General features: G+C 62.6%; 1 protein-coding gene and 1 long non-coding RNA gene across 2 annotated transcripts; both read right to left on the reverse strand.

The window, feature by feature from the left end:
• Positions 1–94: 94 nt before the first annotated feature.
• Positions 95–10,439, reverse strand: MAFK (MAF bZIP transcription factor K). Its single transcript, XM_061153815.1, has 3 exons — positions 10,269–10,439; positions 3,111–3,190; positions 95–2,447 (listed from the first exon to the last, which is right to left on the reverse strand). Exons 2-3 carry the CDS (start codon positions 3,144–3,146, stop codon positions 2,010–2,012), a joined length of 474 nt encoding a protein of 157 aa, XP_061009798.1. The 5' UTR covers positions 3,147–3,190; positions 10,269–10,439; the 3' UTR covers positions 95–2,009.
• Positions 10,440–12,432: 1,993 nt separating this feature from the next.
• On the reverse strand, positions 12,433–15,619 carry LOC133063903 (uncharacterized). Its single transcript, XR_009694542.1, has 3 exons — positions 15,397–15,619; positions 13,620–13,732; positions 12,433–12,807 (listed from the first exon to the last, which is right to left on the reverse strand). It is a non-coding gene; the product is annotated as an uncharacterized LOC133063903 (long non-coding RNA).
• Positions 15,620–17,718: the final 2,099 nt, after the last annotated feature.

Consider the following 17,718-nt stretch of genomic DNA (forward strand, 5'->3'; position numbering starts at 1 on the left):
GCGTGGTCACGGCTGTGTGGGGCACGTGCAGCGCGCCGACAGCCCCCTCGGGCGGGGGAAGGGCAGACGGCTGGCCCCGAGCGGTACGACGACGTGAAACCAGAAAACTCTTTATTGAAAGGTACAAAAGCGTCACAGCAGAGATGTACAGCAATAAATTAGGTGTGGCCGGCCGGGTGGGCCGCTTCGCACCTCGGGGCCACAACATAGGGTCTCTTCTCAATAATTTATATCATGATAAAAGCAGCACAAAAATAAATATTGAAATGAAACTGCTGAGTGGCCGGAGGTGTGGGAGACGGGGGTGGAGCTGACGCGCAGGGCCCTGTCGCCCGGGAACAGGGGGACGGGGCTGTCTTCTTAAATAAAAAAAACCCATATATTAAAACTGTGACAATGAAACTCCAGCGCTCTGAAAGGAGGAGGGGGCACACGGGTCTCCCAGGCCTGGTCGGAGGCCCGAGGGCAGCACAGGGCGGTGGGCGGCCGACTTGAGAGGCCAGGCGTGGGAGGGGGTCTCCCCCACCCGCACTACCAGGGAGCTCTGCTCTATAGAGATTTACAGTATCAAATAGGAAGAAAAGGTACGAAAATCTGCACGGTAAAATGTGTATAATTTTATATATATATATACTTTTCTCTCTTTTAAATATCCCCATGGTCCTTATTGATATCCAATGTGGATTACCTACCATGGCTATGGTATGGACAGCTTCTCTACACGCCCGCCTGGCTCTGAAGGGACCCAGACGTCCCCGAGGCTGCGCCTCCCCCCAGACAAGGGGACGCTTTCTGTCTGCAGCCCTTGGGGCCCTCTGCCCTTCCCACACGCCACCTCCTCCTCCCAGGTGGGCTAACGGTGGGAAGCAAGCCGAGGAGCCAGAGCTGGAGCTCAGGGCTTCTGGCCTGCGGGGGGCTTGGGGCTCACCGCCCACCTACCACCCGCCTCTCAGCCCAGCCCTTTCCCAAGAAGGGCAGGAAGGGGCGGCCAAGCCTGGCCACACCTAGGGAAGGCCACCGGATCATCAGTGGCTCTGAGTGCCAAGAAGGAAGAATGGATGAAGGTTCCAGGCAACGATTAAGCACCAAGGTGATAGAGTCCCATGTCTTCTGGCCGACCATCCGAGTGCCCCGGGAGGCAGGTCCTTGCGGCCTCCCCAGCCCAGCGCCCACCCCACCCCCGTCCTCACCTTCCCCCACCATCAACACTCCTCGTCCTCCAACCCACCCTCCTCCCTGCTTTCCATCTCATCCAGCAGGACCTCGGCTACTGCCAACTTCACACCTGCTCCCCACAGAATGTGCCCCCCCCCGCCTGCCCCCAGGGCTCCCCTCTCCTGGCCAGGCGGCTGCTGCTCCTCGCTGGGGACCGCCCCTGGGTCACCCGACAGGGAGAGGAAACCCAAAGCTTGCACGTGCCCCAGGAACAAGCCGCTCCCGCTCCCGGAGGCCCCCAGAGCGGCTGGCGCCCGGCAGGACGGCAGGTACACGTGTGCGCATGTTCACAGGCACAGGTGTGTGCAGGCTGGCACACCCTGGCGCACGCGCTCAGCCCTTCCTCCGCCCACTCAGGGGGTCTGGGCCGCTGGCCAAGGCTGCAGCAGGGTCACAGTGTTTGGACCCCGCAGGGGGCGGTTCCTCCCGGGCGCCCAGGCGCAGTCGGCGTGTTGAAGGGGTGCTGGCCCGTGCGGGGTGTGGACACGCTGCCGCGTGCAGACGAGCAGCTCGAGGGAGGGGTGGAAGACGTCTGGGCCGGGGGCCACCTGAGAGCCTTCGTCCACACACCCTGCCCCTGCCGGCGCCAGACAGAGTGCCCGGGAGGCAGCCGGAAGCGGGAGACGGCCCGGAGTGGGCGGCGGAGCCCGGGGCAGGCGGGGCGTGCGGTGCGCGTGCGCGTGCGCGTGTGCAGGGCGGGCGGCGCGCGGAACGCCCTCTGTTCCCGCCTGCCGGCCCACAGGAGTCCACAGGGTCCACTCTCCGCGGGACCGCGCCCCTCGGCCGGGCGGGCACTAGGAGGCGGCCGAGAAGGGCACGGAGGCGGAGGCGGCCATCTCGGCGGACTTGACGATGGTGATGACGCTGGTGGTGGCCACCTTGGTGGGCGCGACAGGGCCGCGGGCCACGGTGCGGGCGAAGGTCTGCAGCGCCTCGTACTTGGAGCGCAGGGCGTCCAGCTCGAGCCGCATGCTGCTGTTCTCGCGGGCTAGCTTCTCCACCTCCTGCTGCAGCTCCACGCGCTGGCGCTCCAGCTCCTCCTTCTGCGTCACGCGCTTGATGCGGCAGCTGGCCGCGTAGCCGCGGTTCTTGAGGGTGCGGCGCCGCTGCTTCAGGCGCACGACCTCCTCGCGCGTGAGGCCCCGCAGGTGCTGGTTCAGCTCCCGCACCGACATGGACACCAGCTCATCGTCGCTGAGCGCTGCGGCGTTCTCGCCCGCCTCCTTCTTGACCTGCGGGGCCCAGTACTCGGGCTGTGAGTGGTGCCAGGGGCCGAGCCCCTCTGCCCCCCAGGCTGCCCCCCCACCGGGCACGGGATGGGCACCACGGCCTCACCGGCCGTTGGGCACATGCCACGCGGGGCGCAGGGCATCCCGAGGGGGCCGTTGGCTACGGCCTGCTGTGAGCCGGCTATCTCAACCCTGCGAGGCCCACCCAGCTATGCTGCCCTCTGGGGACCTCCAGTATCTGGTGCAGGCTGCTGGGCTCGTTAGCCCAGCCCTGCCCTGCCTGCCCCTCGGGTCCACGGGGTGTCCCCAAGGCCACCTTGACCCAGCAGGACCCAGCAGGGGCCTGGAGGTCTGCAGGCCACACACACACCCACACACCCACACACCCACACACACGGAGAACCAACTCCCACCAGCCCCAAGGGGCTCTGCGGGACCAGAGGCCGCGCTGCCCACATCCAGGTGCTGGGCTGACAAGCACATCCCGGCCGGCAGGCACCCACCCCTCTACCCCAATGTCTCCTGAGGCCGCAGCCCTGACTTTTCCCGCTTCCCTCAGGTACTTCCTCTGGCCCGCGGCCCCCTCCCCACCTTGCTGACTGGCGCCCTTCCGCACACGCCAGGGCAGTCCCGGGGCAGAGAAGGGCTGCGCCCACCCTCCCTTACCTTCAACGCCTTGTTCGCTTTGGGATTAGTCGTCATAACCTGGGCACAGTCACCCGGACAGAACCACCTGGAAATGGTAGCTGGAAATCAGAGAGACGAGTGCAGTCAGTTTCTGGCAGGGGCCGGGGGGACAGGCCGCCGTCACAAGTGACCCGCGTGGGGACGGCCCCCTGCAGGGGCACCCGGGAGGCTCTGCTCCCCAGTCCGCACCATCCGGTCGCAGCGCCCTGAAAGCAAAGGCATCCCGGCGGGCCTGAGCCTCTGCCGAGGGCGGAGGGCACGCCGGGTCACGCCCTCCAGTCCAGCATCCACGCTCGGGGCGGCCTGGATGCACCTCGTCCGGGGTCCAGCGGTTACATGGCTGTCGCGCCCGCAGGGCCCCGGCCACGAGTGCCAGTGCCAAGGGCCCAGGCAGGAGCCGTGGCTGCTCCCTGCCCTGAGCTGGATGGCAGCACCGGGGCAGCGCGCGGGACGCCTCGCCCAGGGCTCCACGTGTGCGGCAGCAGAGTCCCTTCCCGGGAGGCCACACTTCAGCCGAAAAGCACGCCAGCCCCAGGGACGCGCCCGCCCTGGCAGGACCCTGTCGCCCTGGGCCCACCTGGCCCCCGACAGGAAGGCCCCCTTTGGGGAACTGCAGCCTTGCTGAGCTCGCCCCCACCCTCCCCAGAAGACCTACCTCCTCCAAGGGCACTGCAGCAGTGACATCACCCCCTCCACTGAGGCTGCCCCACAGCCATGACCCGAGGCCCAGAGGGTGGGTGGGGGCTCCCGACACAGGCCAGCCCCGGACTGGGGGAGCGGGAGCCGCTGCCTCCAGCGCCCACCGACCGTCTGGCGGGAGCTGTCCCCGCCGCCCGCCACCCGCCAGCCCCCACCGCCCGCCCTTCTCATTTTCGCGTCTGCATTGTGTCACACATTCTAATCATTCATGAAAAAGCCAGCCAAAGCATCCCAAGCATGATTCCCCTCTGATAGTTGCCATGGCGACCTTGGGACGTAGCCAGCCCCTGATGGTCGCCATGGAAACGGAGAAGCCCACAGTAAAAACGGCTCTGGGCAGGCCGCATTGACAGCACAGTGCGGGGCCCTTGTGGGCAAGCGGCCCCTAGGCCTGCAGCCGGGCAAGGCGCGCGGAAGACCCGGCCCCAACGCGCACACGGGCCTCGGGCTCACGGGCACCCCGAGGGGAGCTGAGCAGACAGAGACGCCGAGGAGGCTCTGGGGGCGGACACGGAGGCTCAGCAGGGGCCCCGTCTCCAGGTGAGGGAGACGCGCTGGGCCGCCTTCCTCTGGAGCCCCGAGACCCTCACGGTGGCACCGCCGGGACCCCCAGGCCCCGGCCCCGCCTCTGGCAGCCCGCCCACCCTTCAGCACCAGAGGATCTCAGCACCCCGGCCTGTGCCCCGTCTGCTCTCCCAGCCCTGGGGGCAGGCCCTCGTGAGCTTGCGCATGTGCCCACAGCGACCCCAGCAGGAGGTGAGAGCTGCAGCCTGACTGCGGCTTGACCCCTGGGTACCCAGGACGCCCTCTGGGCCACCCTTCCCCAGCTCGGGAGTCAGTCTGGGCCTGGAAAAGCCACTGGGAGGGCCGGCGGGCCGGGCGGCTGAGAGGCCATGAGAAACTTCATGCTGAGCGAGGAGGGGCCGCTATCATTCCAGCCCGCTCCCAGCACGCCAGGGCATAGCTGGGCGGTGAGTCACCAGCTGTTTACAGAGCCGGGCTCACATTCCCACAGGCAGAGGCCCCGCCCACCCCCGGTGGGAAAAGGAAGGGCAGGGGGCCTGCGCTGGACCAAGCAGACCCTCAGGGACCTGCCAGCCTGGCCAGGACTCCAGCGCCTTCCCAGGGATGCCTCCCCTGAGGACCTGCCCACCGTGATGTCGCCCGGCAGGGCACCCAGGGCCCAGGACCCCCGTCCACCGGGTCAAGTCCGCTGGGGCAGACCCCAGGCCCCACGTCTGCCCGCGCCGAGCCCACCGGGTCCGCCTGGCCTCCGGGCCCAGGCCCAGGGTGAGGAGCCTTGGCAGACGGGGGAGCGCAGCCTGGCTGGGGTTCCCCCGGGGCCTGACCTCAGGGGGCTTTACCCAGTCCTTAGGGCCCCACCCGAACAGACGGAGCCAAGGGGCTGGATCCCAGCCTCTGAGACAAGCTGGGGGTGACAGACCCTCTCCTCTCTGTGGCTCTTGGTTTTCTCTTCTGAAAAATGTGGGGCTCGGAACCAAGGGCCCAGTGCCAAACCTCTTCAGCTGGGCCACTCCGGTGACACTGGGAGATACACCCTGACCCTGGGCGCTCACCCCAGGGTCTGCACCAGGACCCCCACCCCAGGGGAAAGGGGGGTGAGCCCCAGGCAAGCAGACGCCGGCTGGCCCTGCCCACTGTCACGACCCCCACAGACCCGGGTGCGTCAGCGCTTGGCTTCCACCTGCTGAGGGCCCGGGACTCACGACGAAGTCAGGCTGTGGGTCGGCAGGCCGAGAGCCCTCCCTTGGACTCAGTGTGGGGACGGCAGCGGCAGGCTACTCACCTCACCCCAAAATACCCGAAACACCCCCAGACCGACCTGATGTCACTTCAGGCTTCAGAAAACAACAACCTGCTTTTGGAAAGAGGTTCAGAGAAGGGTTTTGCAGGTGTGAACTAGAGTCTGTAGGACAGCTGACTGGGGAAGAGCCGCCCTGAAAGAGTGTTTGTGACCCCTGCAGCCGTGCGGGCCAGCGGAGCTCACAGGCGGGGACCCAGCAGGGGGAGACGGTGGCCAGGGGCGGGCAGGGCGTGCAGGGCCAGCGCTGCTGCGTTGGAGCCTGGACCCTCCACACACCTTCCCGACAGCCTGGCCAGCGGCTCGTCATGGCGGCATCACCCACGAAGCCAGACCGGCAGGCTGGGACCCCAGATGGGGCTGCCTCAGCTCCCTCTCCCGCCCCAAGGAGCCGCTGGTCCAGCGCAGACAGCCAGCACCTCTCCCAGGAACACCTCCCAGCCAGCCGTTGGCTAAGACGCTGCTTTTCAACCCAAAGCCAGAAACTCCATTCCGATGTCCAGCTGAACATGAAACAGGGCGTCCCCTGTAGGGAAGGGGCACCCAGCAGCCTAGACGGAGGCAACCCCGGGGACCACACGGTCTGCAGTAAATTCGGGAGCAGCCCTCCCCTTCTGGACCCGTGAGAAACAGGGCGGGGTAGGGAGCCCGGGTCTGACAGCGCAGGACGGCCCTTCCAGGAGGCAGGTGAGCCCGGGCCAGGCTCTCTGCCTGCCCTCCTTCTCACTTGTCCCTGCCGCGGCTGAGATCTGGCTCCTGGGGTGACGCATGGCCTGGCCAGCCCCTGCGTGCTCCAGCCCTCCCTGGGCCGGGGCCCAGGGAACCCGCTCTTCATAAGCGCAGCCAGTGGTCAATGGGAGCGCGACCCACCTGGGCAGCCCTGGGCTTAGATTCCCCAGGAGCAAAGGAGGCCTCGAGAGGCTCACACTCTCATCAGACTGCACGACCAGTCTGCATGCCAAGGTCGTGAGCCCGGGCAGGAGAAGCCAAGTCAACGTTGAGCAGGGCAGGCTCCCGACGCCTGCGCCGCTCAACCCAAGAGAGGGGGACGGAGCGGACCTTCCACTCCCAGGCCTCGGGGGCATCTGAGGGGAGGGGACAGGTCACCGTCACGGCAGCCCAGAGTGAACCCAAAAGCCTGAACCACCATGCCTGCTGCCTCTGCTCTGGGGACCGGGGCCTCCTCTTGAGAGACCCCCGGCCAACTGCCCCTCGGGCTGGCCCCACGGCAGGTGCCTGTCTCCCAGACAAGCACCCGTCTGCTCATCCGTCCCAGAAAGGAGCCAGCAGAGGTAGGTCCCAGAACCCGGAGGGCGCCCACCACCTGTGCCAGCTCCCTGAGATGGGGGTGTGTCCCACCGCGTACTGCCGGCCACCCCACCAGCCCGGCCCGCACCCAGCCTGCAGGCTGGCCCTGGCTGGCTGCCCTCCGGCAAGACGTGACTGTCTGCCTGGCCTGGAGGACGTCTGGTCACCTTGCCTTTGCAGCCTGAGGAAGCTGTGTCATCCTGGCCACGTCCAGAGGTGACTCAGGCGGCCGCCGGGCTGACAGCAGGCTGAACGCTGCCCCACCCCCACCACCCAGCTTCAGGCAGGGCCCCTGGTCCCCTGGAGCTCCCGCCGCCGGGGGTTCTGCTCTCCCCCAGCCCAGCAGGGCCGACCAGGGCTCCGACCAGCCCCACCTCTCTGTCCAGCCAGGAATACGATAGCCGTGGAGCACCCCAGCCTGCATGGTCCTAGAGACGTCCCCTCTTGCACCACGCTCCTCCTGGGTCTCCAGCTTGGGTGGCGGCCCCAGGCCTCCCCTCCCCTCTGCGCCCACCTGCTGGCTTGGCCCGCATACGCTGTGATGCTGCAGCCCTTCAGCACCGCCTGGGCATGGGCCCCCGAGTCTGGTCTGGATTCCCATCCCAGTGCCTCAAACGCAGCCCCCACAAGCAGGCGGGGGGAGTCCCTCCTGAAGCCGCCACTCCCAGGGCCACCTGGTGCCATACCAGGCCTCCCCCACGAGCTTCCTGAAGCCCCCGCCCATCTGTGCCAGGGACCCTCCAGCTTCCGAGCGCCTGTCCCTCCGCCAGTGCCCCCTTCCTTCCCTCGATTCACGTGCAGGAGGTGGGCGCCCCCCTCCTGAACACGCAGCCAGGGCAGTGCCCGGATGGATGGCAGGGGCACTCTCACCTCCCCGCTCCCCACGACTCCTGGCAAGTGGAAGGTCTGCTGCATGAGCAGGTGCCAGCGCCTGCGTGAGGGAGGGGGCTGGGGCAGCTTCCACCCCGTCTCCTCTCTGCCCCTCTGCCCAGGGCACCCAGGTGGGCAGTGAGGGAGGGCAGGCAGTGCGAGTGGGGCTGTTTCCTCAGCGAGAACCTGTAGACTGTCCTGTAGACTAAGACCCCGCAGGTTCATCTCTACCTGCTCTAAAATCCTACGATTGTGAGATGACACTCTCAATTTCCTGAAACTGTAAGAAAGAGGAAACATGACGAGTCTGTGACTTATAAAAAGCAAAAGTAAATACCGGAGCAATGCATCTTCCATCAGCCGAGAACAGGGAGGTGGGGAGCAGGGTGGAGAGTGAGTCACTGTTTACTGCCCCGAGGAGCAGCCACGCAGAGGGCTGTCCCCACTGGCCGGGGCTCCATTTCCCGTGCGGACTGGACCTGCTGCCCAGAAAGTCCATCCAGAAACCTTTAGACTCGGGAACAGCCAGGACACAGGCAGGAATCCGAGGTTCCCTGAGACTGTAAACAACTCTCCAGCTACGGCAGAGCCTGAGGGTGAAAGCACGCACCGCAGTAGACAAAGAATGGTCCGGAAAACGACCTCGCTTGGCAGCAGCCTCAGCCCTCAGCCGCAGGGCTGGAGAAAGGGCTGGAACGCAGCAAGCCCCGGAGCCGACTTCCCCAGTAGCCGCGATTCAACTCCCATTTTTAGCAACTACCTTGAAAGTGAGCGATGCTGAACTTGGAAGCTGTCCCTTAAAGGCCAGCCCTGCTCAAGCACGAGACGCAAACGCGCTCGGGCGAGAAGCCTCACTTGTGGTTCTGAATTAATAAATGTTTTATTCTGGAATACCGAGAGGTCCAGCTTAAAGTTGTAAGAGCAGACACCCTCTACCGAGCTCAAACATTCCTACTGGACCCAGGGAGGGAAGTTCTCAGATAGGAGGCAACCATCCACAATGCAACAAGTTGCACGTGTGCCCCTACCCACCTGCACAGCCCACCTTCAGTGTTCCAGGCCCTCCCACCTGCTTAAAGAAATGTTTTTTTTAAAAAGGGTCACCCCCCACAACCCCCAGCCAGCAAAGACATCAGGCTTGCGGACTGGGCTTCAGAGATGGCAGCCAAGGCATTCGGCAACACTTCATTAAGACTCCTGTGTAGCAACTCCTGTGCTGGCAAAACCTGGCCGATGCCAACAGAGGGGCGAGGGGACGGCAATGGGCAGCCAGGCCACACTGCCCGGAAGCCACCGATCTGTCACCATGGGACCTCCAGAGAACAGACACCTGGCAAGGGGGGGCTGAGTGGCAGCCAACTCTGAATGAACTGTCAGGGGGAGGATCTCACTTCTCTAGGCTACCCTACCGTGGGGAAGGTAAACAAGAGCATAATCATTAACACAAGAGGGAGAGCAGGGGACTTCCAGCAACGCGGCCTCCGGCTGCTCCCGGAATGTGAGCAGAAGGGGCGAGCGCCGCTTGGGTGAGGGCTCCGGGACACGTGGCGAGTGAGGACACTTCTTCGGGGGGCAGGGGACGGGCGGGGGGGGGGGGTGCGGGGGCAGGGCGGAGCGACCGTGCTTTCCCAACACAGACCCGAGGCCAGGTGGCGGGGCAGGTGTGTGGAACCGCGCAGTGTCCGGAACTCAACAGAAGTAGCGAATGGCCTCTGTTTCCAGTTAGAAGAGGCGGAGACCCCCACTCACCGAGGAGAAAGATGAGACGCGAGCCACGGGCTTCGGGAAGTGACGCGCTCGTCGCCCCCCTCCCCACCCCAAGCTCCCATGCCGAGGCCTCCCTCGGTGAACCCCGGCAGATCGGCTGCTCGGACAGGGACCCGGTCAGCGAGGCCCCTGCTCCTCGCCCTGCGCACGTCCGGCGCGGCGGGGACCCGGGCGCGCGCGGGCAGCGCAGGCCGGGCCTGAGCGCCGCCGGGGCGGGACCGTGCCGCCGAACCCGGCAGCGCCCAGGTGCGCGAGGCCCGGGTCGCCCGGGTCGCCATGCGCTCCCCGGCACGTGGCCCCCGCTGCGCCCCCGCTTCCCCCAAGCGCATCTCCGGGGACCCGCAGAGCAGAACAGGTGGGGCGGGCCGGGCAGGGGCGTCAGGCCCACCGGAAAGCCGCGCTGCCCACCCGTCCATCCCCGGGCCCGCCTGGCACCCGCCGCCCCCGGACGCGGGCCGGGGCTCAGGGATGGGGGCGCGCCCCCGAGGAAGGGCCCCCCTCCCGCACGGCGCGCTCGGGGCAGGACACCCGACCGCAGGTGCGCCGGCCAGGCCAGGGTCCCGAGGTCCGACACCAGCAGCCGCGGGACCGAGGCGGCAGAAGACTCGGCGGCGGGGGCCCCCCGGGCGGCCCCTCGGCCCCCCGCCCGGCCCCACCCGGCCGCCCCTCACCTGGCGTCGCGCGGGGGGCGCGGGCGCGCGGCGGCTCCTCGCGGGCACGCGCTCTCCTCACGCTCAGTCTCCCGCTTCCCGTTGGCCGCCGCCTCCGCCGAGCGCTCGGGCTCCGACCTCGCGGAGAACAACAAGTCCCCCCCGCCGCCCGCCGCCAGCCCGCCCGCCCGGCTCCCCAGCATCTGACACCGCTTCCGGGATCGGCGTCGGGGCGCGTCACGCCGCCCCGCCCACCGCGCGCCGCCCCGCCCGCCCACCGCGCGCGCCAGCGCCCCGCCCACTCGAGGCACCACCCACCGCGCGCCGACGCCCCGCCCAGGCCCCGCCCACCTGTGGCTCCGTCCCCGAGCCCACCTGCGCGGAGCGGAGCGGCCGTACCTGTGACCGCAGGTGCAGCGCGCGCTGCGCGGTGGCGGCAGCAGTCCCCAGACGTCGAGAGCCGGGAGCACCCCCAGTCTCCCTGTCGCTTGCCCGCTGGCAGCTCGGCGGGAGGGCAAACTCCTGTCTGCAATCCACATCCATATTCTCCAGTTGGCCTCCCAAACCTAAACGCCCCCACCTCCCAGGCCAGCTCGTCCCTGAGATTCACTAGGGCCCTCAGAGACCCCGATCTCCCCAGGGTTAGCTGCAGCAGAAACCCCTGTTGGGGAGCCCCTATTGGGGACAGTCTGGTGGTTTTGTCAAGAGAGGAGGTGGGTCTGGGGGCACACCAACCTCCCTGTCTTGGTGGGGGGGCTGGCCCCACCAATGAGGGAAGAGCCCTGACATGATAGACACCCCTGTCTTTTGATTTCCCGGTTTGACCAAGATACGGGTAGAGAGAACAAGATAAAATGGTGTTAAATGGTTTCAACCCAGAGCCTCAGGGTTAAGGGGCTCCAAGACCCCTGGCCTGGAAACAGTGCCCACCTAAGGCCCGGCTGATGGTTGCTGTGAGGAGGTAGACCCTGAAAAGGCAGAATAGAATGCTGCCCGGCCTCAGGCCAGGGCCAGGTCGGGAGAGGAGAGCCCCCTCCTGCTACACGGAAGCTGGGGAGCTGACCCGTGCGGTCACACGCCCCGACCCACTCCCCCCTCCCCAGCACTTGGATGGGAGGCTGGATCCCTGGACGGTTTCTGGATCCTTCTCGGAAATAATGAGCTACGTCCATGAGGCCGCATTTCTGAGTTCTGAGAGAGCAGGGAAAGTCGCTGAGGCCGGTGTGGGGGCGGGGGGCCTGAACCATCTTGGGCCTTTCAGAGTGTATCCTGGCAACAAGCGGGGGAACGTGCCAGGGGGTTTTCGGGCCCCCCGTCTGCAGCCCCCAGACAGGTGGGCTTCCTTCTGAGCGACCTGGCCCCGGGGGGCCACCGGGCACGCTGGACTTCGCAGCAGTAACAGCTGCCAACAAACACAGCCGCGTTCGCCCCTCCAGGGTGTTTTCAGAGCTGGAATTTGAAAGGTGTTTCCCCTTCTCCCAGCCCACGCCCTCCGTTCTCAGATTGTGGCTCTCTCAGCAGGGCTCCACAGTGAGAGGTCAGGGTGATGGACTCTGTCCTCAGTGTCCTCGTTTCCCTCCTGGCCTGCAGACTCTTCGTATTAACGTGGTCACCAAGGGCACTGTCTAAATGGTTTCGGGGCCACGGCCGCCGGGCGCAGAGAAGCAGAAGCAGGTGGATGTGGGAGCCGAAGGACACAGCTGAGCCGGGACTGATCACGTGGGTTCACTTCTGGGTCTCAGCTTCCCCAGCTGGAAAATGGGCTTGATAAACGAACTTTACAAAACAGAAACTGGCTCACAGACTTAAAGCAGGAGCTTATGGTTACCAGGGTGGGGGCGGGGGAAGTGTAAGGGGACAGAGATACCGGGAGTTTAGTACAGACATGTACACACTGCTGTAGTTAAAACATATAACCAGCAAGGACCTGTATCACAAGCTCCCTGTATAGCACAGGGAACCCTGCTCAATATTCTCTAATAACCTCAATGGGAAAAGAATTTGATAAAGAACAGATGCATATACATGTATAACTGAGTCACGTTGCTATATACCTGAAACTAACACAACAATGTTAATCAATTCTCCAACATAGAGTATATTTTTTATTTTTTAAAATTTTTTAAAATAAGTTTTTTAAATAAAAAATAAGATGGGCTTGATAAAATCAAATTAAGATGGGCTTTTCACTTTTAATTAATTAATTAATTAGGCTGCAGTGGGTCTTAGTTGCAGTATGTGGGATCCAGTTCCCAGACCAGGCTTCGAACCTGCACTGGGAGCCCCCCGCAGTGGGAACACAGCGTCTTAACCACTGGACCATCAGGCAAGTCCCAAGACGGGCTTTTTAAATAAGTGATGTTGAGACAACATGATAACCATTCAGGATAAGATAAAGTTGTGCCCATGGTTCACCTACAGGGTACGGCAATATTATGCATCTCAAAGGGATCAAGTAATTATTAATAATATTTTAAAAGAAACCATGAAATGATGAGAAGGTTCTGGAAATGGATGGCAGTGGTTGCCCAGCAATGTGAACGTGCTTGATGCCCCGGAGCTGAAACACCAAAAAAGGTTAAAATGGGGAATTACACTTTACTTTTATGTCACCACAACAAAAAAAATAAGCTTAAGAGAACATTCACATATTGAAGAATACATGAGTGACTTCCTTTAAAACTTCACAGTGGGAAAATGTTTCTTCTAATTACGATGACAAATCAAAACTCATAAAAATGACTTAATAACTTCCCCGGTGGTACAGTGGCTGAGAGTCCGCCTGCCAATGCAGGGGACATGGGTTCGATCCCTGGTCCAGGAAGATCCCACATGCCGTGGAGCAACAAAAGCCTGTGCGTCACAGCTACCGAAGCCCGCGTGCCCTAGAGCCCGCGCCCTGCAACAGGAGAAGCCACCGCAATGAGAAGCCTGCGAACACCAATGTAGACTCCACTCACCAGAACTAGAGAAAGCCCAGGGGAGAAACAGAGCCCCAGCACAGCCACAGAATAATAAAAAATCTAAAACGTGATTTCAGGCAAAAATCACCATAAGCAAAGTTACCATGCAAACAATAGACTAGGACTGTTCCCGTACACAAAGGACTCCTAGAAACGTAAAAGACAAATAAAAGGAGCAAAGGATAGGAAGAGATCAGTCACAGAAAAGGACATCAACATGACAGATGCAGCAAAGGCGTCCACCGCGGAGAAAACGCACGTTACCACGGCATCGCGACACCACGGCTCATCTCCCAGGGTCCGAAAGCCAGAGCGCTTCCTCGGATGGGAAGGCTGGGGGGACGAGCCCTGGGGCACACTGCTGGGGGTGTGCGGGGGGGCAGTATCTGACAGCTTCTTGTATACTTACCTTGGACCTTACTTGACCTCAGACCCAGTCACTCACTTCTGGAAATCTCTGCCACATGTGCACCTGGTCACATGTGAAGTTGGGAGTGTACGAGCTCACCGTTGTGGCAGTACCTGTAATAAAGGAAGATGGGAAACCACATTGTCATTATCAAAGGACCAGCTGAATAAACTGTGGAACGCCTGCATGGGGGAGTACTACGCTGCCATGCAAAAAGAACGCAAGAGGTCCCATGCATTGATGTCAAAGACTTCAGGGTCTGTTATACACGGAATATCACGGTGCAGAACTAGGGCATGATGTTCGACCTTTAGTGTAAGGAAGGGAAGGACATAAAAATGTATACAGTTGGTGCTCTGTGTCTTTGGGTTCCATATCCTCAGATGCAACCAGTCTCAGATTGAAAATATTCAGGGGTAAAATTTCTCAAAAGTTCCAGAAAGCAAAAGCTCGGGGCTGCAATGCACTGGCAGCTCTTTACATAGCAATTATATCACATTAAGTGTCACAGGTAATCTAGAGATGATTGACAGCATATGTGTGTAGGTTTCATGCAAATACTGTGCGATTTAAAAAAAAACTTTTGGGGGTTGTGCCTCATGGCATATGAGATTTTAGTTCCCTGACCAGGGACCGAACCTCTGGCCCCCTGAATTAGAAGGGCAGAGTCTTAACCACTGGACCACCAGGGAAGTCCCCTGTGCCATGTTACGGAAGGGACCTGAGCATCCTCGGAGCTTGGTATCCCTGGAGGACCTACGGCTGTATTCACGTCTGTACCTGCAGAAGGCAGGCTGGGGGTAAAACGGAAACCCAGGGCGAGGGTTGCCTGTGGCTGGCGGGGCCGACGCCGCGGGGACAGAAACGAGATGCTGTGTCAGCCTCTTTATGTCAGTTCCACTGCCAGACCATGTAACGTATTAGCTATTCAAGGCTATAAAATCAAATTAAAAATGAAATAAAGTGGAGGGAACTAGGCTGACCTCATAGGACTGTCGTGAGAGTGCAGTTTCTAAACGGCTGCGGAGACCTTTGCACAGCTCCGGGTCCTGGTTGGCCTTGACAAATAGCCCTTTTATGACGGCTTTATGGGGAAGGCAGAGCTGGTTACCAGATAAACGGCTCCTCTTTGCCCTGGGAAGAGGCTTGTGATCGTCAAGGCCCCTGCCTGGGGCAGGCAGACCTGCCCATTGCCCAGCTGGGTAGAGCTGGTCCCCAGGGAGGAGTCTGGGCTCCCCCTCCCCGCCCAGGGTCCACCCGGCTCCTCCCTCCTCCCAGACAGCTGGAGGCCGTGGGCAGACTCAGGTGATCCTGGCCAAGGTCGGGGGAAAGAGAGGGACACTGAGGCCCGGAGATCAGTGACTCTGCCTGCAGCGGAGGGGACGAGGGGCCCGCTTCAGCCCGGGAGGCTCCCAGCAGTTACGACCCCTCGGCATCCCCACAGTTACCCTCGGGATCCCGAACCCCTGAGAGGTGGAGGGCTGGAGCCTTGGGGGGCCGGCATGCATGGACTCCTCCTGCACGCCCACCCAGCCCCAGGCAGGCCAGCAGGGCTCTGGAGGAACCAAGGGCTGGCGCTGGCACTCAGGCCTGCGAGGGGCCGCCCTCGTTGGGAGATGTGTGCACCTGCTCCGGGCCCCGGTCCCTCCCTCGGGGAAGCTTCCGGGGCCAAGGCCCCTCCTGGGAGGGCAGAGCCGCCCTGCTCCCCACAGCCTGGGCCCCGCCAGGAAGCAGGGGCTGGAGGGGCGGCTGTGAGCCTCTGGCTGCTGGTTCCCACCTGGCTTCTGGAGCGAAGGAGGTGGTGGCCTGGTGGGGACAGGGGCCCGTCTGGAACCCTCTGTGTCCCAGCAATCTCCTCCCGCTCCAGCTCCGGGGAAGGGGCCCCTCGCATCTCCACCCTGGGAGGGGGGCAAGGGGCCGCAGAGAGAGGAAGCGGCGTCGGGCTTCCAAGGGCGCTGCGCTGCGTGTGGTCCTCTCTGCGTCCATTCGAGCAGAGCTGCCTGAGGATCACACGGGGGAGCTCTCTGTGAAAGGAAAAGACCTCAGTTATCGTGGCCCCAGGTTCACATATTCCTGAGAAATAAAGCTGGTCTCCAGTCACACTTGAGAACAATTCTATCAAGATTCCTAAAGAAGGTACCTCCCTCCCTCCTGCAACCTCCCTGCCCACCGCCTCTCCTGTGTTTACCCGGGGCCCTGGGGCTTGGAACAGGCTCCTGGAGTTGTGGGGGGTCCTCGCGGGGCTGAGCCCCCACCCACGGGGTCTGCACTGACCCTGGGAGTTAGTGCTGGCGGGAACTGAGATTTAGGAGTCGGGCGGCAGCTGGGCGCTCTGCAAAGCCCCTGCTCCCAGGTGAGGGTCCTGCAGCCACCCCACCCGGCATTTCCAGCCCAGCTGCGGCGGCCGGCCAGGAGGGGCACGCTGGCTGCCCCCGTGGTCTGCAGCCCCGCCCCACACTGGTACCCACGGGCTACCCAGGTGCTACTCGGCCCCCTTTCCCAGGCCGGGCACCTGAGACGCAGGCAATGGCAAGCTCGCCCGCTCGTGGCCACCAGCGTCTTGCTGAAGACGCTCACTCCCTTGTCTCCAGGCCTGGGGCCCAAACCCTGCGGGTTATAAAGGAGGAGGGCCCGCATTGACCAAGGCTCTGAGAGCCGGTTCTCACGGGTGCCTGTGGGGCGGGGAGACCACTCGCCACCTTCCCTTGGTCACCACAGGAGACATGCCTTTGATTCTGCAAAGAAACGCACCTTTCCTGCCCTTGGGACTTGGAGATGCTGGAGGGCGGGGATCTCAGCCAGGATGATTCGGGCCTGGGGACACTTGGTCAAGACCGGACACAGTTTTGTATTTTGGGTTGTCACAGCTTGGAGAAGGACAAAGGCTGTGGTCAGACGTTTCTCTCTCAATGACTGCACTTGACTCTAGGATCCAAAACTAAAAATTCTTTTGCCAAGTCATGCCTTTCCGTCTGGAGTCGTAAGTGACCGCGATAACGGTCCCTGTTCACACAGCCACGTGGGCTTTGCTACAGACAGCACAGCAGAGGCTTCCTCACCAGTGAAGCCAGCGATGCTCTGGTGTGTGAGACCTACACAGAAACCCTGCAGCTTTCCCTGCTGATGCTGTGGGTCTGCCCAAGAGGACATTCTGAGCGGTTCTCCCCTGTCCTACTGAGAAAAAGAATTGCTACTGGCATCTAGCATGTGGCGGCCAGGAATGCTACTAAACACCCCACAACGCACAGGCTGGCCCAGAAAGCAAAGAAGACTGCAGGGTGGAATGAGAAGGAAGTGGCGACGCACTCCAGTGCTCTTGCCTGGGGAAGCCCATGGACAGAGGAACCTGGGGAGCTACCGCGCGCTGGGTGGCAAAGAGCAGGACTCCGCTTAGCGGCTGAACAACCGGAAATACACACCAGTGAAGCAGCTCAGTCGTCTGGCTTCGTGCGATCCCTTGGACGGGAGCCGACCAGGCTCCTCCATCCACGGGGTTTTCCAGGCAAGAGTACTGGAGTGGGCTGCCATTTCCATCTCCAATATATACACACACTCCCTATCAATAAGCAGTATATCGGGTTTTTTTTAAAGGATGGTGAGAAACTGCTCTGCGGAAACGCGAGTCTCATGTCCCCCACGCGCCACAACAACAGCGAGGGAAACGGCTGCGTTCTGTGTTCTTTTCGGCCCCAGACACAGGGTGAGGCCATCAGACACCTTCACTGGACGCCCCCGCCAAGGACCCAGAGACACAGCTCTGTCACCTCGCAGTAACAGGACAGAGAACCACGGCTGGGTGACTGTGTGCAGGTGAAGCCAATCCAAGTAACAGGCCTGCGCGCAGGAGGTTATTTTGGCCTGATTCGTAATCTCCCCAAACTGGAACACCCGCTGCGTCCTCTGAGCAGCAGGCATCGCTGTTACCACGTGCTGTGGTCAGTGGCAGCCGGGCCCTGAGTCCCATTTTCAAGACCAAAGCACGATGGGGCCCCAGAGGATGCGGGGGAGGGCGTCCACGCCAGGTCACGAAAAGGGCTGTTCGGTTTTTTCCAAATACCAACCAACTCTGTCACTCTCCAATGTCAGTGGGGTGTCCTAC

Source organism: Dama dama, chromosome 10 (genome assembly GCF_033118175.1).
Source record: "Dama dama isolate Ldn47 chromosome 10, ASM3311817v1, whole genome shotgun sequence".
NCBI lineage: Eukaryota > Metazoa > Chordata > Mammalia > Artiodactyla > Cervidae > Dama > Dama dama.

Bases quoted from the DNA above. Each gene is read 5' to 3' on its own strand.
- MAFK (XM_061153815.1), bottom strand. From the start codon at position 3,146: ATGACGACTAATCCCAAAGCGAACAAGGCGTTGAAG. The intron at 2,448-3,110 runs GTAAGGGAGGGT...TGGGCCCCGCAG, and splicing joins AAGCGAACAAGGCGTTGAAG to GTCAAGAAGGAGGCGGGCGA.